We start from the raw sequence: 15,540 nt of genomic DNA, 5'->3' as shown, positions 1-15,540 counted from the left end.
ACGATATAAGGACGCATGCAAAAGAGATCTCCAGTCCACCCACATCTGCATTGATGAATGGGAGGACATGGCCGCAGACAGGGCAAGCTGGAGACATGCCGTCAAAGAAGGTGTGAGGATCGCTGAAGCTGACAGAAGAGAGATCCGTGAAGCAAAGAGGGCAAGGAGAAAGGCATCCTCAAAGAGCACAGACACTGTATTTGTTTGCACCGACTGCTTCAAAAAGTGCCAGTCAATAATCGGCCTTCACAGCCATCGTCTTCCTAGACGGACGGAGGCCAAGAAGAAGAAGATTTGGAAAAAATAGAGTTACCTATCAGCTTGATACATGCCTTATATCTCTCAGTTTGTCAATTTGACAAAAATAGGACCTTCTTATATGTGACATCAGCAAGATAAAAAACATTAGTTACACTATCAAAACATATGTAGACGCCCCTTAACTCGAGTGTAACACTTAGAGAAAAATTTCAGCTCTCTCGAGGTTGCATTTCCCGGTACTCGTTCAATCTTAGTGTACAGTACACTCATTGTGATGGTGATAAATTGCCGATAAACAGCGTTTGCCAAACAAGATATCTCGACTGTAATATTTACCTGGATTTTTTAGTATATGTGCTTGGGCAGGAGTGTTAACTCATACCTCTGAATTTTCATTTGGTTTTCTCATACATTTACTGTGTACAGGTATAAATTCATTATAGAATACTTTTTGTTCTGCGGGTATTTCTCAGTTCGGAGTACGCCCAAACAGTGTTTTTAGATTTAATTAGCAATGGCTTGGGGTTCCGCACCGACTTTGTTGAAAGTGGTGCTCGTGCTAGCGTTGATAGGTTTTATCCTTGACCTTATTGGGTTTGCCACGGCGTATTGGCGATCCTGGGAGGGCCGGCATATCTACGGATATTATGCGGAAGGAAATGAAGGACTGTGGAGGTCTTGCTGGACTGGCCACCATCGTGGAGGTCGCGGATCCTACGAAACATGTGGAAAAACCATAGGTCCTAGTAAGTAGAAGTACTATTAATTATTAAAGGCGGGAAAGATTTTTAGATAATTTAATATTGGTATCATATTGCGAAATATGTGTTGCTGCTGTGTGCCATTTTCTAAAATTTCATTTTGTTGTGTTTTGTTTTAAATGAGAAGAATTTTGAATACAGCGCTCCCTCTCTACAGCAACATTCTTTGGGAAACGGAACATTTGGTTGTTGTTCGGAGGGAGTTGTTGTAGAGAGGTAAAATAAAGTTCAATAAGCATATTTTGGAGTCAGTAGCAAGTGTTTTTGCAAGGAAGGAATTGTTGTTCAGGGGGCTGCTGTAGAGAGGGAGCACTGTACTTGGAAACGGGATTAACTTAAACCCGTGTATACAGATCAAATTTTGGACATCCAAAATGTGGTGGTTATATGCAGCTGATTTCTTTTCGCAGGTTCAGATACACTGTAAATTGTTATATCGACAATGAAAGTAGTGTTCTTTTTAGCATGTTGATCTCTCTTCAAAGGTGGGCTTTACCACATGTTTAACTGTATATTAAAGGTATTGTTTTGTTCTGTTTAAGATTTACAAATGACTCGAAGATATGCTTGTCTCATGGTACAGTGCTGGCCAGTGGAAGAATCTGGAGCGGTATCATGAGCTCATTTAGTACGACAAGATATATCCTGTCATTTTCAAAACCAGTTTTGTAATAGCTTGTTCAGTGTAATAATGTACGTTCATCTGAGCTCACGTTAGTGGTAGATATCTTATGCTATGCAGTTGGCATAGTAGTCCTTCCTATGGTGTTACTTCCGTGACTTTTTCTACTAGTGTTACTCGATGCGTTTTGTATTTATCGTTTTAAAGATAATTATGCTATGCACAAAATTGTACTAAAATATGTTTTTAAAAAGTTATTGATTTAAATACTGTATGTAGAGCTGCAATCACTAGACATTGTTATCTGGTGCAGCCATTTAAAAAAAAAAGACTCGTCCAGCTTTTTTAGTGGAATTACATATTCACATTGTACTTACTGATACATATAGTAAATGAACCCTGACACACGGTACTATTTATACTCACAAACGTTAATTGTGTAGTAACTATCTATAATTTGAAATGTAGGCATAATATATATTTAAATGATGAATATTTTCGCTCTCAATACCAGACTGATTATCGTTTACAACTCAAACCCCCTCTACCAGTTGTTTGTAGGAAGTCAGATACTATTTTTGTGTTTTACCTTGATTTTCCTACAAAGATGAAATTTAATAATCTGCCCTACTACCACTCTTGACTGTGTGAACTGGAGCCTACATTGCCGACCGAGAGGTTTGTTTTAGTATTCTAAAACCTAATCTACACTGTGATTACTAACAAGTTTTAGTTTGATGTCCTTGCGCCTAATATATCTAATTTCCAAACTATGATGACTTCTCAACGGACTTATTTTAATGTTCTAAAGCCCAATCTGTCCGGCGCCCCCACATAAGATTGATTTAGTTTTCTGGAGCCTAATCTATTCAACACCCCGACTACTATGACTACTCATCAGAATTATTTTAGTGTTCTGAAGCATAATCTATGAATCATGGGACGTAGAGTCCTAGTCTACTTCATCTCATACTACTCAACAGACTCATTTTCCTGGAGCATAATTTATCTAACTTTCAAACTACATTGATTCCACAAAGAACCATCAAAGTTTTTGTAAATCGACTTATTTCACTTCTGGGGACTGATCTATCGAGCTCCTGTACTAACTTGACTACTTTAGTGTTCTTGAGTAAATTGTTTCCTACTTCCATTTTTATGTCTGTCCTCCCCCTCCACCCCACGAGGGGGAAACATATTGTTTTTGCCCTGTCCGTTCGTCCGTCTGTCCGTTCATACGTCATACTTCATTTCCGATCAATAACTGGAGAACCATGTGACTAACAACCTTCAAACTTCATAGGGGAGTAGACGACCCCTATTGTTTTTTGGGGGTCACTCCATCAAAGGTCAAGGTTACAAGGGCCGGAACATTGAAAACCATTTCCGATCAAAAACTGCATTAGATGATTGATCATGCAGAGTAGATGACCCCTTTTGATTTTGGGGCCTGAACAAGGAAAACCATTTCCGATCAATAACTTGAGAACCATTTAACCCATAATGTTTAATCTTCATAGGATGATTGGATATGCAGAGTAAATGTCCCCAATTGATTTTAGGGTCACCCTATTACAGGTCAAGGTCACAGGGGCCTGAACATGGAAAACCGTTTCCAGTCATTAACTTGAGAACCACTTGACCCAGAATGTTGAAACTTCATCGGAAGACTGGTCATGCAGAGTAGATGACCCTATTGACTTTTGGGTCACTTTGTTAAAGGTCAAGGTCACAGCGGACAGAAAATAGAAATCCATTTCTGGTCAAAAACTTGAGAACCATTTGACCTAGAACCTTCAAACTTCATAGGGTGATAGGTGCATGGCCTCTGTGGTTTTTGGGGTCACTCAATCGAAGGTCAAGGTCACAGTGGGCTGAACATAGAAAACACTTTCCACTCAATAACTTGAGAACCACTTGATCCAGAATGTATAATCTTAATAGGATGATTGGACATGCAGAGTAGATGACCCTTTTAATTTTCGGGTCACTTGATCAAAGGTCAAGGTCACAGGAGCTTGAACAATAACTTGAGAACCACTAGGCCCAGAATGTTGAAACTTAGTAGGATGGCTGGACATGCCAAGTAGATGATCCCTATTGCATCCAACCATCAGTATCTCTTTGACTTTTGCTTCTGTCCCCTATTGACTTCTTGCCTATACGAATATGCATTGAGGGAGACATGCGCTTTTTTTACAAAAGCATCTACTAGTGTTGTGACTACTTATCAGTTCTCTGTAGGTCTACTTAACAGTTCTCTGTAGGTTATCAATCGAACCCATTGCTGTGACTACATAATTGATTATTTTTAGTGTTCTGGAGCCTGTCTATGTGTTTTATCCACCTCCAAAGCTACAGTCTCGGCTTCGTAGAAATTAGTCATGAAGCCAAGTCTACCCAACACCGTTTTACATGACTTACTTCATATACTGACTTTAGTGTCCTGAAGTATAATACTTCCATCACCAATGCTACTAAGGCTATTCTAACACATTGTAGTGTACCGCAGATAATTTTTTCTGAGTTACTTATAGCCACTCGAATGCAACATGCAATGAAGCAGAATCTACCTAACACTCTTGCGGCTGTTACTACTCAATAAACAGGCACCATATTCAACAAAACTCCATGAAGTTTTGACTGCTCAATGAAACCAGATTTTTCAAAACCATATGCAACTATGATGAGCATATAGATTGAAAGCAAATTTATCAAAACCTTATGCAACTTTGACCATATAGGTTGAAACCACATTTATTCAAGCCTTATGCTACTATGACAATATGGACTGAAACCAAACGTCAAAACTCCATGAAATTATTACTACTCAGTAGATTGGAATCTGTATTTAAAAACCACTTACTATGTACTGAAATTATAAAAGTAACATTCCTTGTACTTTCATTTGAATCGTGAACTGCAGACCAGTTTGCAGTGCGCAAATCGAATCGGAAACAGAACTGCGTACTAGCCGGCAGTTTGCAATTCTGATGGAGGAACAGGAAGTGCAGATACTTAACCTCTATCTAGCAACCACTTACTAGGTATTAAACAAGAGCACCGCAGTGTGGAGCAATATACGCGTGAAGGTTGATTTGACCCCTAAGTATGACCTTGACCTTGTTCTAGCCATCCAGAACATGCACTCGTATCGTCTCGATGTGGTTGACATTGACCTTGAAACGAGACATCCAAAACATGCACTCTGCACGTCGTCTTTTGATGTGGTGAACATTTGTGACAAGTTTCTTTACAATCCTTCAAGCAGTTCAAGAGTAACAGAGCGGAAACGAAACACACTCATATGACTAATGACCCCTAAGTGTGACTTTGACCTTGAAGCCAGCCATCCAGAACATGCGCTCTGCACGTTATCCCGATGTAGTTAACATTTGTGTCAAGCTTCTTTGAAATCCTTCAAGGGGTTAAAGATTTATAGAGCGGACACGAAATTGATGACGGACAGACGTTGTATAACATAAAACGTCCTTTCGGGGGTATAAAAAGTAAGAGTTACGTTCCAATACACTTTGATTCTGAATCGTGAAATGCAGACCAATTTGCAGTTCGCAATTCGAATTGGAAACTGAGAACCACAGACTAGCCGGCAATTTACCATTCTAATAGAAAGGGATGGAGTGCAGACCTATAACCTCAATTTAGCCGCCACTTACTTTCTACTTAAATTATAAAAGTAACATTTCTTCTGAATCGTGAACTGCAGACTAGTTTGCACTTCACAATTTGAATCAATCGTGAACTGCGAACTTCGAACTGCAGACCAGTTTGCAGTTCGCAATTCAAATTGGAAACTAAAAACTGCAGACTAGCCGGCAGTTTGCAATTCTAATAGAGAAGGGGAGAGGGGGTGGGGGGGAGTCCAGACACTTAACCTATATTAAGCAACCATTACTACGTACATCTACTGAAATTATAATAGTTACATTCTTTGTACTTTCATTTTGAATTCGAATCGTGAACTGCGAATTACAGTTCACAATTTGAACCGGAAACTTAGAACTGCATACCTGCCGGCAGTTTGCATTGTAATAGACGTGCACTCCAGACCAGTCTGCATTTCGCAATTCGAATCGTGAACTGCGAACTGCATACTAGCCGGCAGTTTGCAATTCTAATGGAGAGGGAGGGAGTGCTGACCCATAAACTCATTTATTTAACAACTACTTACTTATTACTAAACTTAAAATAGAACCATTCCTTGTACTTTCATTTTGAATCGCGAACTGCAGACCAGTTTGCAGTTCGCAAATCGAATCGTGAATTGCGAACTGCAGACCAGCTTAACTCAAATTATTATGGCATCAATTGAAAAAGTAGAGTATATAGCCATAGAATAGGTTTATCAGCTTCATACAGGTCTTATATGTTTGTCAATCGGACAAAAGTTGGGCCTTTTTATATGTGTCATCAGTTATAATAAAAAGCTGTATTTACACTCTCAAACTCCATTTAATTGAACATATGAGCCGCGCCATGAGAAAACCAGCATAGTGCATTTTTGACCAGCATGGATCCAGACCAGCCAGCGAATCCGCGCAGTCCGGTCAGGATCCATACTGTTCGCTAACGGTTTCTCTAATTGCGATAGGCTTTGAAAGCGAACAGCATGGATCCTGACCAGACTGTTCTGGATCCATGCTGGTCGCAAAAGTACTATGTTGATTTTCTCATGGTGCGGCTCATATGTAGACGCCCCTTAACTCGAGTGTAACAGTCTGCGTGTCATTTTTCCCTACGAGTTTCAGCTCTCTCAAGGTTGCATTTCCCGGTACACAGTACTCTCATTGTGATGGTGATAAATTGCTGATAAACAGCGTTTGCCAAACAAGCTATCTCGACTGTAATATTTACCTGGATTTTTTAGTATATGTGCTTGGAGTGTTAACTCATACCTCTGAATTTTCATTTGGTTTTCTCATACATTCACTGTGTACAGGTATAAATTCAATATAGAATACTTTTTGTTCTGCGGATATTTCTCAGTTCGGAGTACGCCCAAACAGTGATTTTAGATTTAATTAGCAATGGCTTGGGGTTCCGCACCGACTTTGTTGAAAGTGGTGCTCGTGCTAGCGTTGATAGGTTTTGTCCTTGACCTTATTGGGTTTGCCACGGCGTATTGGCGATCCTGGGAGGGCCGGGATATCTACGGACATTATGCGGAAGGGAATGAAGGACTGTGGAGGTCTTGCTGGTCTGGCCGCCATCGTGGAGGTCGCGGAACCTACGAAACATGTGGGAAAACCATAGGTCCTAGTAAGTAGAAATACTGTTAATTATTAAAGGCGGGAAAGATTTTAGATAATTTAATATCGGAATCATGTTGCGAAATATGTGTTGCTGCTGTGTGTCATTTTCTAAATTTCAGTTTTTTTTTTGTGTTTTGTTTTAAATGAGAAGAATTTTGAAAACAGTGCTCCCTCTCTACAGCAACACCCTTTGGGAAACGGAAAAGTTGGTTGTTGTTCGGAGGGAGATGTTGTAGAGAGGTAAAAAAATAAGGTTCAATAAGCATATTTTGGAGTCAGTAGCAAGTGTTTTTGCAAGGAGGGAATTGTTATTTAGAGGGCCGCTGTAGAGAGGGAGCACTGTACTTGGAAATGGGATCAGCTTAAACCCGTGTATACAGATCAAATTTCGGACATCCAAAATGTGGTGATTATATGCAGCTGATTTCTTTTCGCAGGTTCAGATACACTGTAAATTGTTATATCGACAATGAAAGTAGTGTTCTTTTTAGCATGTTGATCTCTCTTCAAAGTTGGGCTTTACCACAGGTTTAACTGTATATTAAAGGTATTGTTTTGTTCTGTTTAAGATTTACAAATGACTCAAGATATGCTTGTCTCATGGTACAGTGCTGGGTCACTGCTGGCCAGTGGAAGAATCTGGAGCGGTATCATGAGCTCATTTAGTACGACAAGATATATGTTATCCTGTCATTTTCAAAACTAGTTTTGTAATAGCTTGTTCAGTGTAATAATGTACTTTCATCTGAGCTCACTGCAGTGGTAGATATCTTATGCTATGCAGTTGGCATAGTGTTCCTTCCTATTGTGTTACTTCCGTAACTTTTTACCAGTGTCACTCAATGCTTTTTGTATTTATCGTTTTAAAGATGTACTATGAACATAATTGCACTGAAATATGTTTTTAAAAAGTAATTGATTTAAATACTGTATGTAGAGCTGCAATCACAGGAAATTGTTATCTGATGTAGCCATTTTTTTTAAATCGTCCAGCTTATTTAGTGGAACTACATATTCACATTGTACTTACTGATACGTACAGTATATCAACCCTAACCCACAGTACTATTTATACTCACAAACGGTTATTTTATGTTTACATAGTTATTGTATAGTAATTATTTATAATTTAAAATCTGAGATTTATTCATAACATATCTTTAAACGATGGATATTTTGACTCTCAAAGCCAGACCGGTTACCATTTACATCTCAAACCCCCGCTATCAGTTTCATTGTAGGAAACTAGGCACTATTTGTGTGTTTTACCTTGATTTTCGAACAATGATGAAATTTACTAATCTGCCCTACTACCATACTACTGTGACTAAGTGAACTGGAACCAAAATCTATCCGATTCCCACTTAAGAGGTTTATTTTAATATTCTGAAACCTAATCTACACTGTGATCAGCTTTAGTTTGATGTCCTGACGCCTAATCTATCTGATTTCCAAACTATGATGACTTCTCAATGGACTTATATTAATGTTCTAAAGCCTAATCTATCCGACGCCCCAACATAAGATATATTTAGTTTTCTGTAGCCTAATCTATTCAACACCCCGACTACTATGACTACTCATCAGATTTATTTTAGTGTTCTGAAGCATAATCTATGAATCATGAGACGTAGAGTCCTAATCTACTTCATCTCATACTACTCAACAGACTTATTTTCCTGGAGCATAATTTATCTAACATACAAACTACTTTGATTCCACGACAGTTGTATCATAAAGAACTACCATAGTTTTTGTAAATCGACGTATTTCACTTCTGGGGACAAGTCTATCAAACTCCTGTACTAACTTGACTACTTTAGTGTTCTTGAGTAAATTGTTTTCTACTTCCATTTTGTTGTGACTACTTATCAGTTCTCTGTAGCGTTATCAATTGAAACCCATTGCTGTGACTATATAATTGACTAATTTTAGTGTTCTTGAGCCTGCCCATGTGTTTTGTCCAATGCTACAGTCTCGGCTTCATAGAAATTTGTCATGAAGCCAAGTCTGCCCAACACCATTTTACCATGACTTACTCCATAGATTGACTTAAGTGTCCTGAAGCCTAATACACCCAACACTAATGCTACTAAAGCTACTGTAACACATTGTAGTGTACCGCAGATAATTTTTTCCGAGTTACTTATAGCCACTCGAATGCAACATGCTATGGAGCAGAATCTACCTAACACTCTTGCAGCTGTTACTACTCAATAAACTTGCGCCATATTTAGAAAACTCCATGAAGTTTTGACTGCCCAAAGAAACAGATTTATCCCAACCCTGTGCAACTATGATGACCATAAAGATTGAAACCAAATTTATCAAAACCTTATTCAACTATGACCAGATAGGCTGAAACCAAATGTATCCAAACCTAATGCAAGTATTACCATATAGACTGAAACCAAATTCATCCTAACCTTATGCAACTATATCGGCGATATATGACCATTTTGTGTCGATTCGCCGTAAAGCCCAACTCACTCACTTATGCATCTATGACCATATAGACAGAAACCAAATTTATTCAAACCTAATACATCTATGACCATATAGACAGAAACCAAATTATTCAAACCTAATGCAACTATGACCATATAGACAGAAACCAAATTTATCCAAACCTAATGCAACTATGACCATATAGACTGAAACCAGTTTATCCAAACCTAATGCAACTATGACCATATAGACTGAAATCTTTATCCAAAACTTAAGCAACTCTGACCCTATAGACTGAAACCAATTAATCCAAACTTGATGCAACTATGACCATATAGACAGAAACCAAATTTATCCAAACCTAATGCAACTATGACCATATTGACAGAAACCAAATTTATTCAAACCTAATGCAACTGTGACCATATAGACTGAAACCAAATTTATTCAAACCTAATGCAACTATGACCATATAGACTGAAATCAAATTTATCCAAACCTAATGCAACTATGACCATATAGACAGAAACCAAATTTATCCAAACCTAATGCAACTATCACCATATAGACTGAAGCCAAATTTATCCAAACCTAATGCAACTATGACCATATAGACTGAAATCAAATTTATCCAAACCTAATGCAACTATGACCATACAGACTGAAATCAAATTTACCCTATAGACATAATGCAACTATGACCAAATACATGTAGATTGTATCTAAATTTATCCAAATCTAATGCAACTATGACCATATAGACAGAAATCAAATTTATTCAAACCTAATGCAACTATGACCATATAGACTGAAACCAATTTATCCAAACTTGATGCAACTGTGACCATATAGACTGAAACCAAATTTATTCAAACCTAATGCAACTATGACCATATAGACAGAAATCAAATTTATCCAAACCTAATGCAACTATGACCATATAGACTGAAACCAATTTATCCAAACTTGATGCTACTATGACCATATAGACAGAAACCAAATTTATCCTAACCTAATGCAACTATGACCATATAGACAGAAACCAAATTTATTCAAACCTAATGCAACTGTGACCATATAGACTGAAACAAAATTTATTCAAACCTAATGCAACTATGATCATATAGACTGAAACCAAATTTATCCTAACCTAATGCAACTATGACCACATAGACAGAAACCAAATTTATTCAAACCTAATGCAACTGTGACCACATAGACTGAAACCAAATTTATTCAAACCTAATGCAACTATGACCAGATAGACTGAAACCAAATTTATTCAAACCTAATGCAACTATGACCATATAGACTGAAATCAAATTTATCCAAACCTAATGCAACTATGACCATATAGACTGAAACCAAATTTATCCAAAACTAATGCAACTATGACCATATAGACTGAAACCAAATTTATCCAAACCTAATGCAACTGTGACCATAAAGACTGAAACCAAATTTATCCAAACCTAATGCAACTATGACCATATAGACTGAAATCAAATTTATCCAAACCTAATGCAACTATGACCATATAGACTGAAACCAAATTTATCCAAACCTAATGCAACTATGACCATATAGACTGAAACCAAATTTATCCAAACCTAATGCAACTATGACCTTATAGACTGAAATCTTTATCCAAAACTTATGCAACTATGACCATATAGACTGAAACCAAATTTATTCAAGCCTTATGCTACTATGATAATATGGACTGGAACCAAACCTGTCAAAACCCTATGCACTTATCACTTCTCAGTAGATTGGAACCAAATCAGTCCGAACGCCATAAAACTATGACTGCCCAAAAGATTGGAACCAAATTAATCCGAGCCCCATTCAAATATGACTACCCAATAGATTGGAACCAAATTAATCCAAACCCCATGCAACTATGACTTCTGAGTAGATTGGAACCAATTCAGTCAAAACCCCACGAAACTGTGACTGCCAGAAAGATTGGAACCGAATCAATTCGAGCCTCATTCAACTATGACTACCTAATAGCTTGGAACAATTCAATCCAAACCCCATGCAACTATGACTACTCAATGGATTGTGAACCAAATCAATTAAAAGCCACATGCAACTATGACTACTCAGTAGATTTGAACCAGCTCGATCCAAAACCCATGCAGCTATGACTATATAGACTGAATCCAAATCTATCCAAACCCTATGCAGCTATAGCTACCTAATAGATTGGAACCAAGTCAGCCCAAAGCCACACTCAATAGATTGTAAACAAATGTGTTAAAGCCCCGTAAACTAAGAAAACCAAGCAAGCCAGTAATACCAGCTATCGATCGGTCTGAGTAGATATATTTATATGCATATGAACAGCGCGGTATATTAATATTGGCAAAACCTTATTAACTAACAGTATGTATATGAATAAAAATCCAATATTATTCATGCAAAAGATATTGCTGTAATCAAATTGTCCTACGTTCACGGCAGGGGTAGCACTATTTGATTTTTATTTAAAAGTGGGTTTATTTCATATCCGGGAGTTATATTGCAGAGTACCTGTCTATAGGCCAGGCAAACTCATCTGTCCTGTAGAACCGTTCATATTTACAGCAGAATTTGTACATTCCACAAGATTGATAAGTACAAAAATCCCAGCCACATTCGCAACAAATGAAGATTTGTCAGCTAGAATCACACGTGTGACACAAAAAAAGGTAACAGGGGTGCAGCCTGATAAACAGCCGTACCCCTACCACCAACACACAACACACGCGCACGCCCGCGCTGCCAGGTTCAGTTCGGGGAGTACTCAAAATGATTTATTTATTATTCATATTATCAAGACCGTGCATACTGTAATATACAGCCAAACTTCGTTAAATTCGAACTCGGCGGGACCAGCAAAATTTGTTCGAGTGATCGATTGTTCGAGCTATCGAACAAAATTCACTGTACAGGGATTTTTCCGGGAACTGACGACGAGTTCGAGGGTAGGGTGGTGTACGACTTATCCGAGTTCGAGTTAACGAAGTTTGTGTGTAACCTAAATGCTTTCATCTCTTTATTGAAAATAAACAGTGAAAATATGAAAATAAACTACGAAGGGGAGATCAATTGTTTATTGCAATGTACATGTGCTCCTTCAATTTTCGTGGAAGATATTTTTAAATAAGTACTTTTTAAGTCTACCAGACTTTTTGGCTTCTCGCTTTGAATTACGTAATACCGGAAAACACCTTTTAAGCCTAAGAAATGACACTTCATTGGGCAAAGCCTATAATTTAAAAGAACATTATAATAAAATTATATATATCACTGTCTTGTGAGTTTTGGGATTGTGCAAAATCGGCCATTTTTACATTTTTTTGTGTGTACAAAAAATAGAAAAAATATTGCAGCAAAATAGGCTGGGGAGAAACACCGATTTTTGTTAAAGGATCTCTGTGTGTAGCCCTCGGAGGCTTTCTTTTCCATTTAATTGGATTCGCATCGGCTTACTGGGTGTCTGGGAAGGTTCTTGGTGGAGATGCACACGCAGGACTATGGAGGATATGTGTATCAGGTGGCGGGGTTACCATTTGTAGTGACAATAAAGGAGAAAGTAAGTCAGAATCATTGCACATGAACCGAGGGTGGGAGAAATGCTCAATCCTGAAAAATACCGATGGTAAAATAAGATGTGTCTTTATCTGAACCTAACAGCATTGTTTTCAATTGTATGTTCAATGTAAGTTGGTCGAGTATAGGGATTCTGATAATTCTAAAATGCAGAGTAACGTTTGAGATAGAAATCTGTCTTGGTCATGTTAAAATTTCTTTGGAAATGTAGATGCGAAGCAATATCAAGGTTAAGGAGCACTCTTCTGAGGTCCTTGGAAAATTCTGCGTGCGCAGTTTTAGGATTTGTGCGCAGTTTTATGGTGTGTTCTCAAGGATATGATACCAGCGCAGTTTTGAGTCTTTAATTTTATGGTATTTGTTTAATTCGTTTTTGTTTGGTTACGTTGCGCTGCGTAGTTATAGCCTTTTCCGGCCTAACTAATCAAGCGTAGACCCAGCAAAATTTGAATTTTGAGACCTGATATCAAATACAGGTCGATGCCTGGATGTGTTCCAAATCAATGTACTATATATAAAGTGTGTGTGGAGGGGGAGGTTGGGGGGACGGGGGTGGGGGGCTTAATTAAAAGTCCGGATGTTATTTTTAGAGCATGTCTGGGTATTGGTGGAGGTATTATTGTTTTGTTTTTGTTTACTTTCCGATCAAATTTGTCAAAAGTTCCGAAAGTTTAAATAAATTAAATAAATGTTACAAAATGATTTGATGGTGTTTACTGAAACTTATTAATTACCAAATTCATCTATAAGGAGACCTGCGGTTTCCCTCCTGACTTACACACAAAACATCCAAGGGACAACTGCCACGGCCATGAACTGCCTATACTCTATATACTTTTTATTAAGAAATTTAATAACATAATAATATTATGGTATGCGGAGGGACCTCAATATAAGTGCTAGAAAACCCTTTGTTGGCTTTGATTTGGGGTTTTAGCTCGGATTTCACTCAGCAAGACGAGACATATAACCATTTACTTAATCAACAATTTGTAATTGAATTGCCTAAACATGTGTCAAGAATATTTCCTGAAATCATAAAATTTTATTGGAATGTTGTTGTGCGCCTTGGGTTTCGTTTAGGAATTCACTCGTATGGCCCCTGGCATAGTCAAAAATATGAAGAAAGGAAGAAAGCTTGGTAATAAGACTGCAATATGATAAGTGCATTCTTTTGGACAGCACATACTAGTAAATAATGATCATACGTTGGTTCCTGTGTCATATTGACTCTAGCTCGCATTTACATGTACTTTGTTACAACTGAAAAATGTTGTATATTGAGAAATGTTGAAAGTACTTTTCCACGCTATGAATTGCTCTTAACTATAGCAATTCTTTTAATGTTGCACGTGAGATCTTTATTACTTTTAGCGTCTCTTTTGATTGCATAGAGTATACATAATATCTTCTGGTAGAGCCTGAAACACAGACACTTTGTAAGACAAATAAATTAGTTTATCCATGGTCCCATTTTAGCCATACGATATAGTGTATATACAAACTTGTCAAAATACTTACATGGTCATGAAACCAATCCCACATGAAATGGAAATGTGTTGTTTTGTTAACATTTTGCAATGTGTCACGCGGTTCAAAATTTAAAAAGTTGATTGGATACATAGTTGTGGGTCTGTGTAATTAAATATCAATGTAAATAAGCAAGTTACAAGTTTGTGAAATGTGGGTTTTACTATATTAAGGTTAGTTTTATCAGAAGGCAAGTACAGTTATAAGTAAGAGCTCAATGAGACGAGCAAAAACACGATACCAAAATCTCAATATAGCCAAAACTTGTGTATTTCTTGTGAACTAGTTATATATTGAGTCAAAAGTAAAGAGATACACCAAGCAGTTATTAAGTTATACATCCAGGTACAAATCAGAATGTACGCTGAGGTATAATTTATACCTGTAAGTATAATATATATGCGTGTTCTTTTGAACATTTATACCTACATGTATACATTTGTACGTTAATGTATTCTTTGTATGTGTAAGTATATCAGTGTACATACAGGTACAATTTTATACCTGCACGTACAATTTTATACCTGCACGTACATTTCTGATTTTTACCCGAAGGTGTACTTTTGTACCTCCACGTATTTGTGTACTTCTCTCCCAGATGACACGTCATATGATTGTATAATTTCCGATATGTGAAAAGGTAGCCGGTCACTTTATGATTTCAACGAATGAAGAAGTTTTTGCAAGTTTGCTTAGGATAAAAATTTGAAGATATGGCAGTGATTTTGACTGGTTCTTTTATGGTCTTGATTTTGACTTGTTCTCCTATGGCTTTTATTTTAATTGGTTCCCTGCAAATATGGTCATGAATACAAATTTAGGGTGGACCAGACGACATAAGTGTGGTTCTGACCCTATATTGTTTTGACTGTAACATTTAATTAAGTGAAATATGTGGTTGCCGAATAATCATTGTAAAAGACATTATTTGTGTAAACTGGACTTAAAAATACTAACCAGTTGCTTATCATAATCGAGGCTTATGGAGGGCACTTAAAATATTAGGAGTGAGTTTATACAGGATAACCCAAATACAGGATAACCC

General features: G+C 37.4%; 1 protein-coding gene across 6 annotated transcripts in view; it reads left to right on the top strand.

Annotated features, from left to right (window-relative positions):
• The window catches only part of LOC123540326 (uncharacterized), a 123,755-nt gene that overhangs the window by 80,063 nt on the left and 28,152 nt on the right, over positions 1-15,540 (top strand). Inside the window, exon 1 of one of the 6 annotated variants that reach the window (XM_045325253.2) lies at positions 505-1,007. The exons of 4 other annotated variants lie outside the window; for them this stretch is intronic. In XM_045325253.2, the coding sequence (XP_045181188.1) occupies positions 776-1,007 (232 nt within the window). In that variant the 5' untranslated portion in view covers positions 505-775. Of the gene's footprint in view, positions 1-504; positions 1,008-6,454; positions 6,925-15,540 lie in introns of those variants that run through there. One more of the 6 variants, XM_045325254.2, reaches the window with a different exon arrangement.

This window comes from Mercenaria mercenaria, chromosome 16 (assembly GCF_021730395.1).
Source record: "Mercenaria mercenaria strain notata chromosome 16, MADL_Memer_1, whole genome shotgun sequence".
In the NCBI taxonomy this organism is placed as follows: Eukaryota; Metazoa; Mollusca; class Bivalvia; order Venerida; family Veneridae; genus Mercenaria; species Mercenaria mercenaria.
This window is presented reverse-complemented; position numbering and strand designations above follow the sequence as displayed.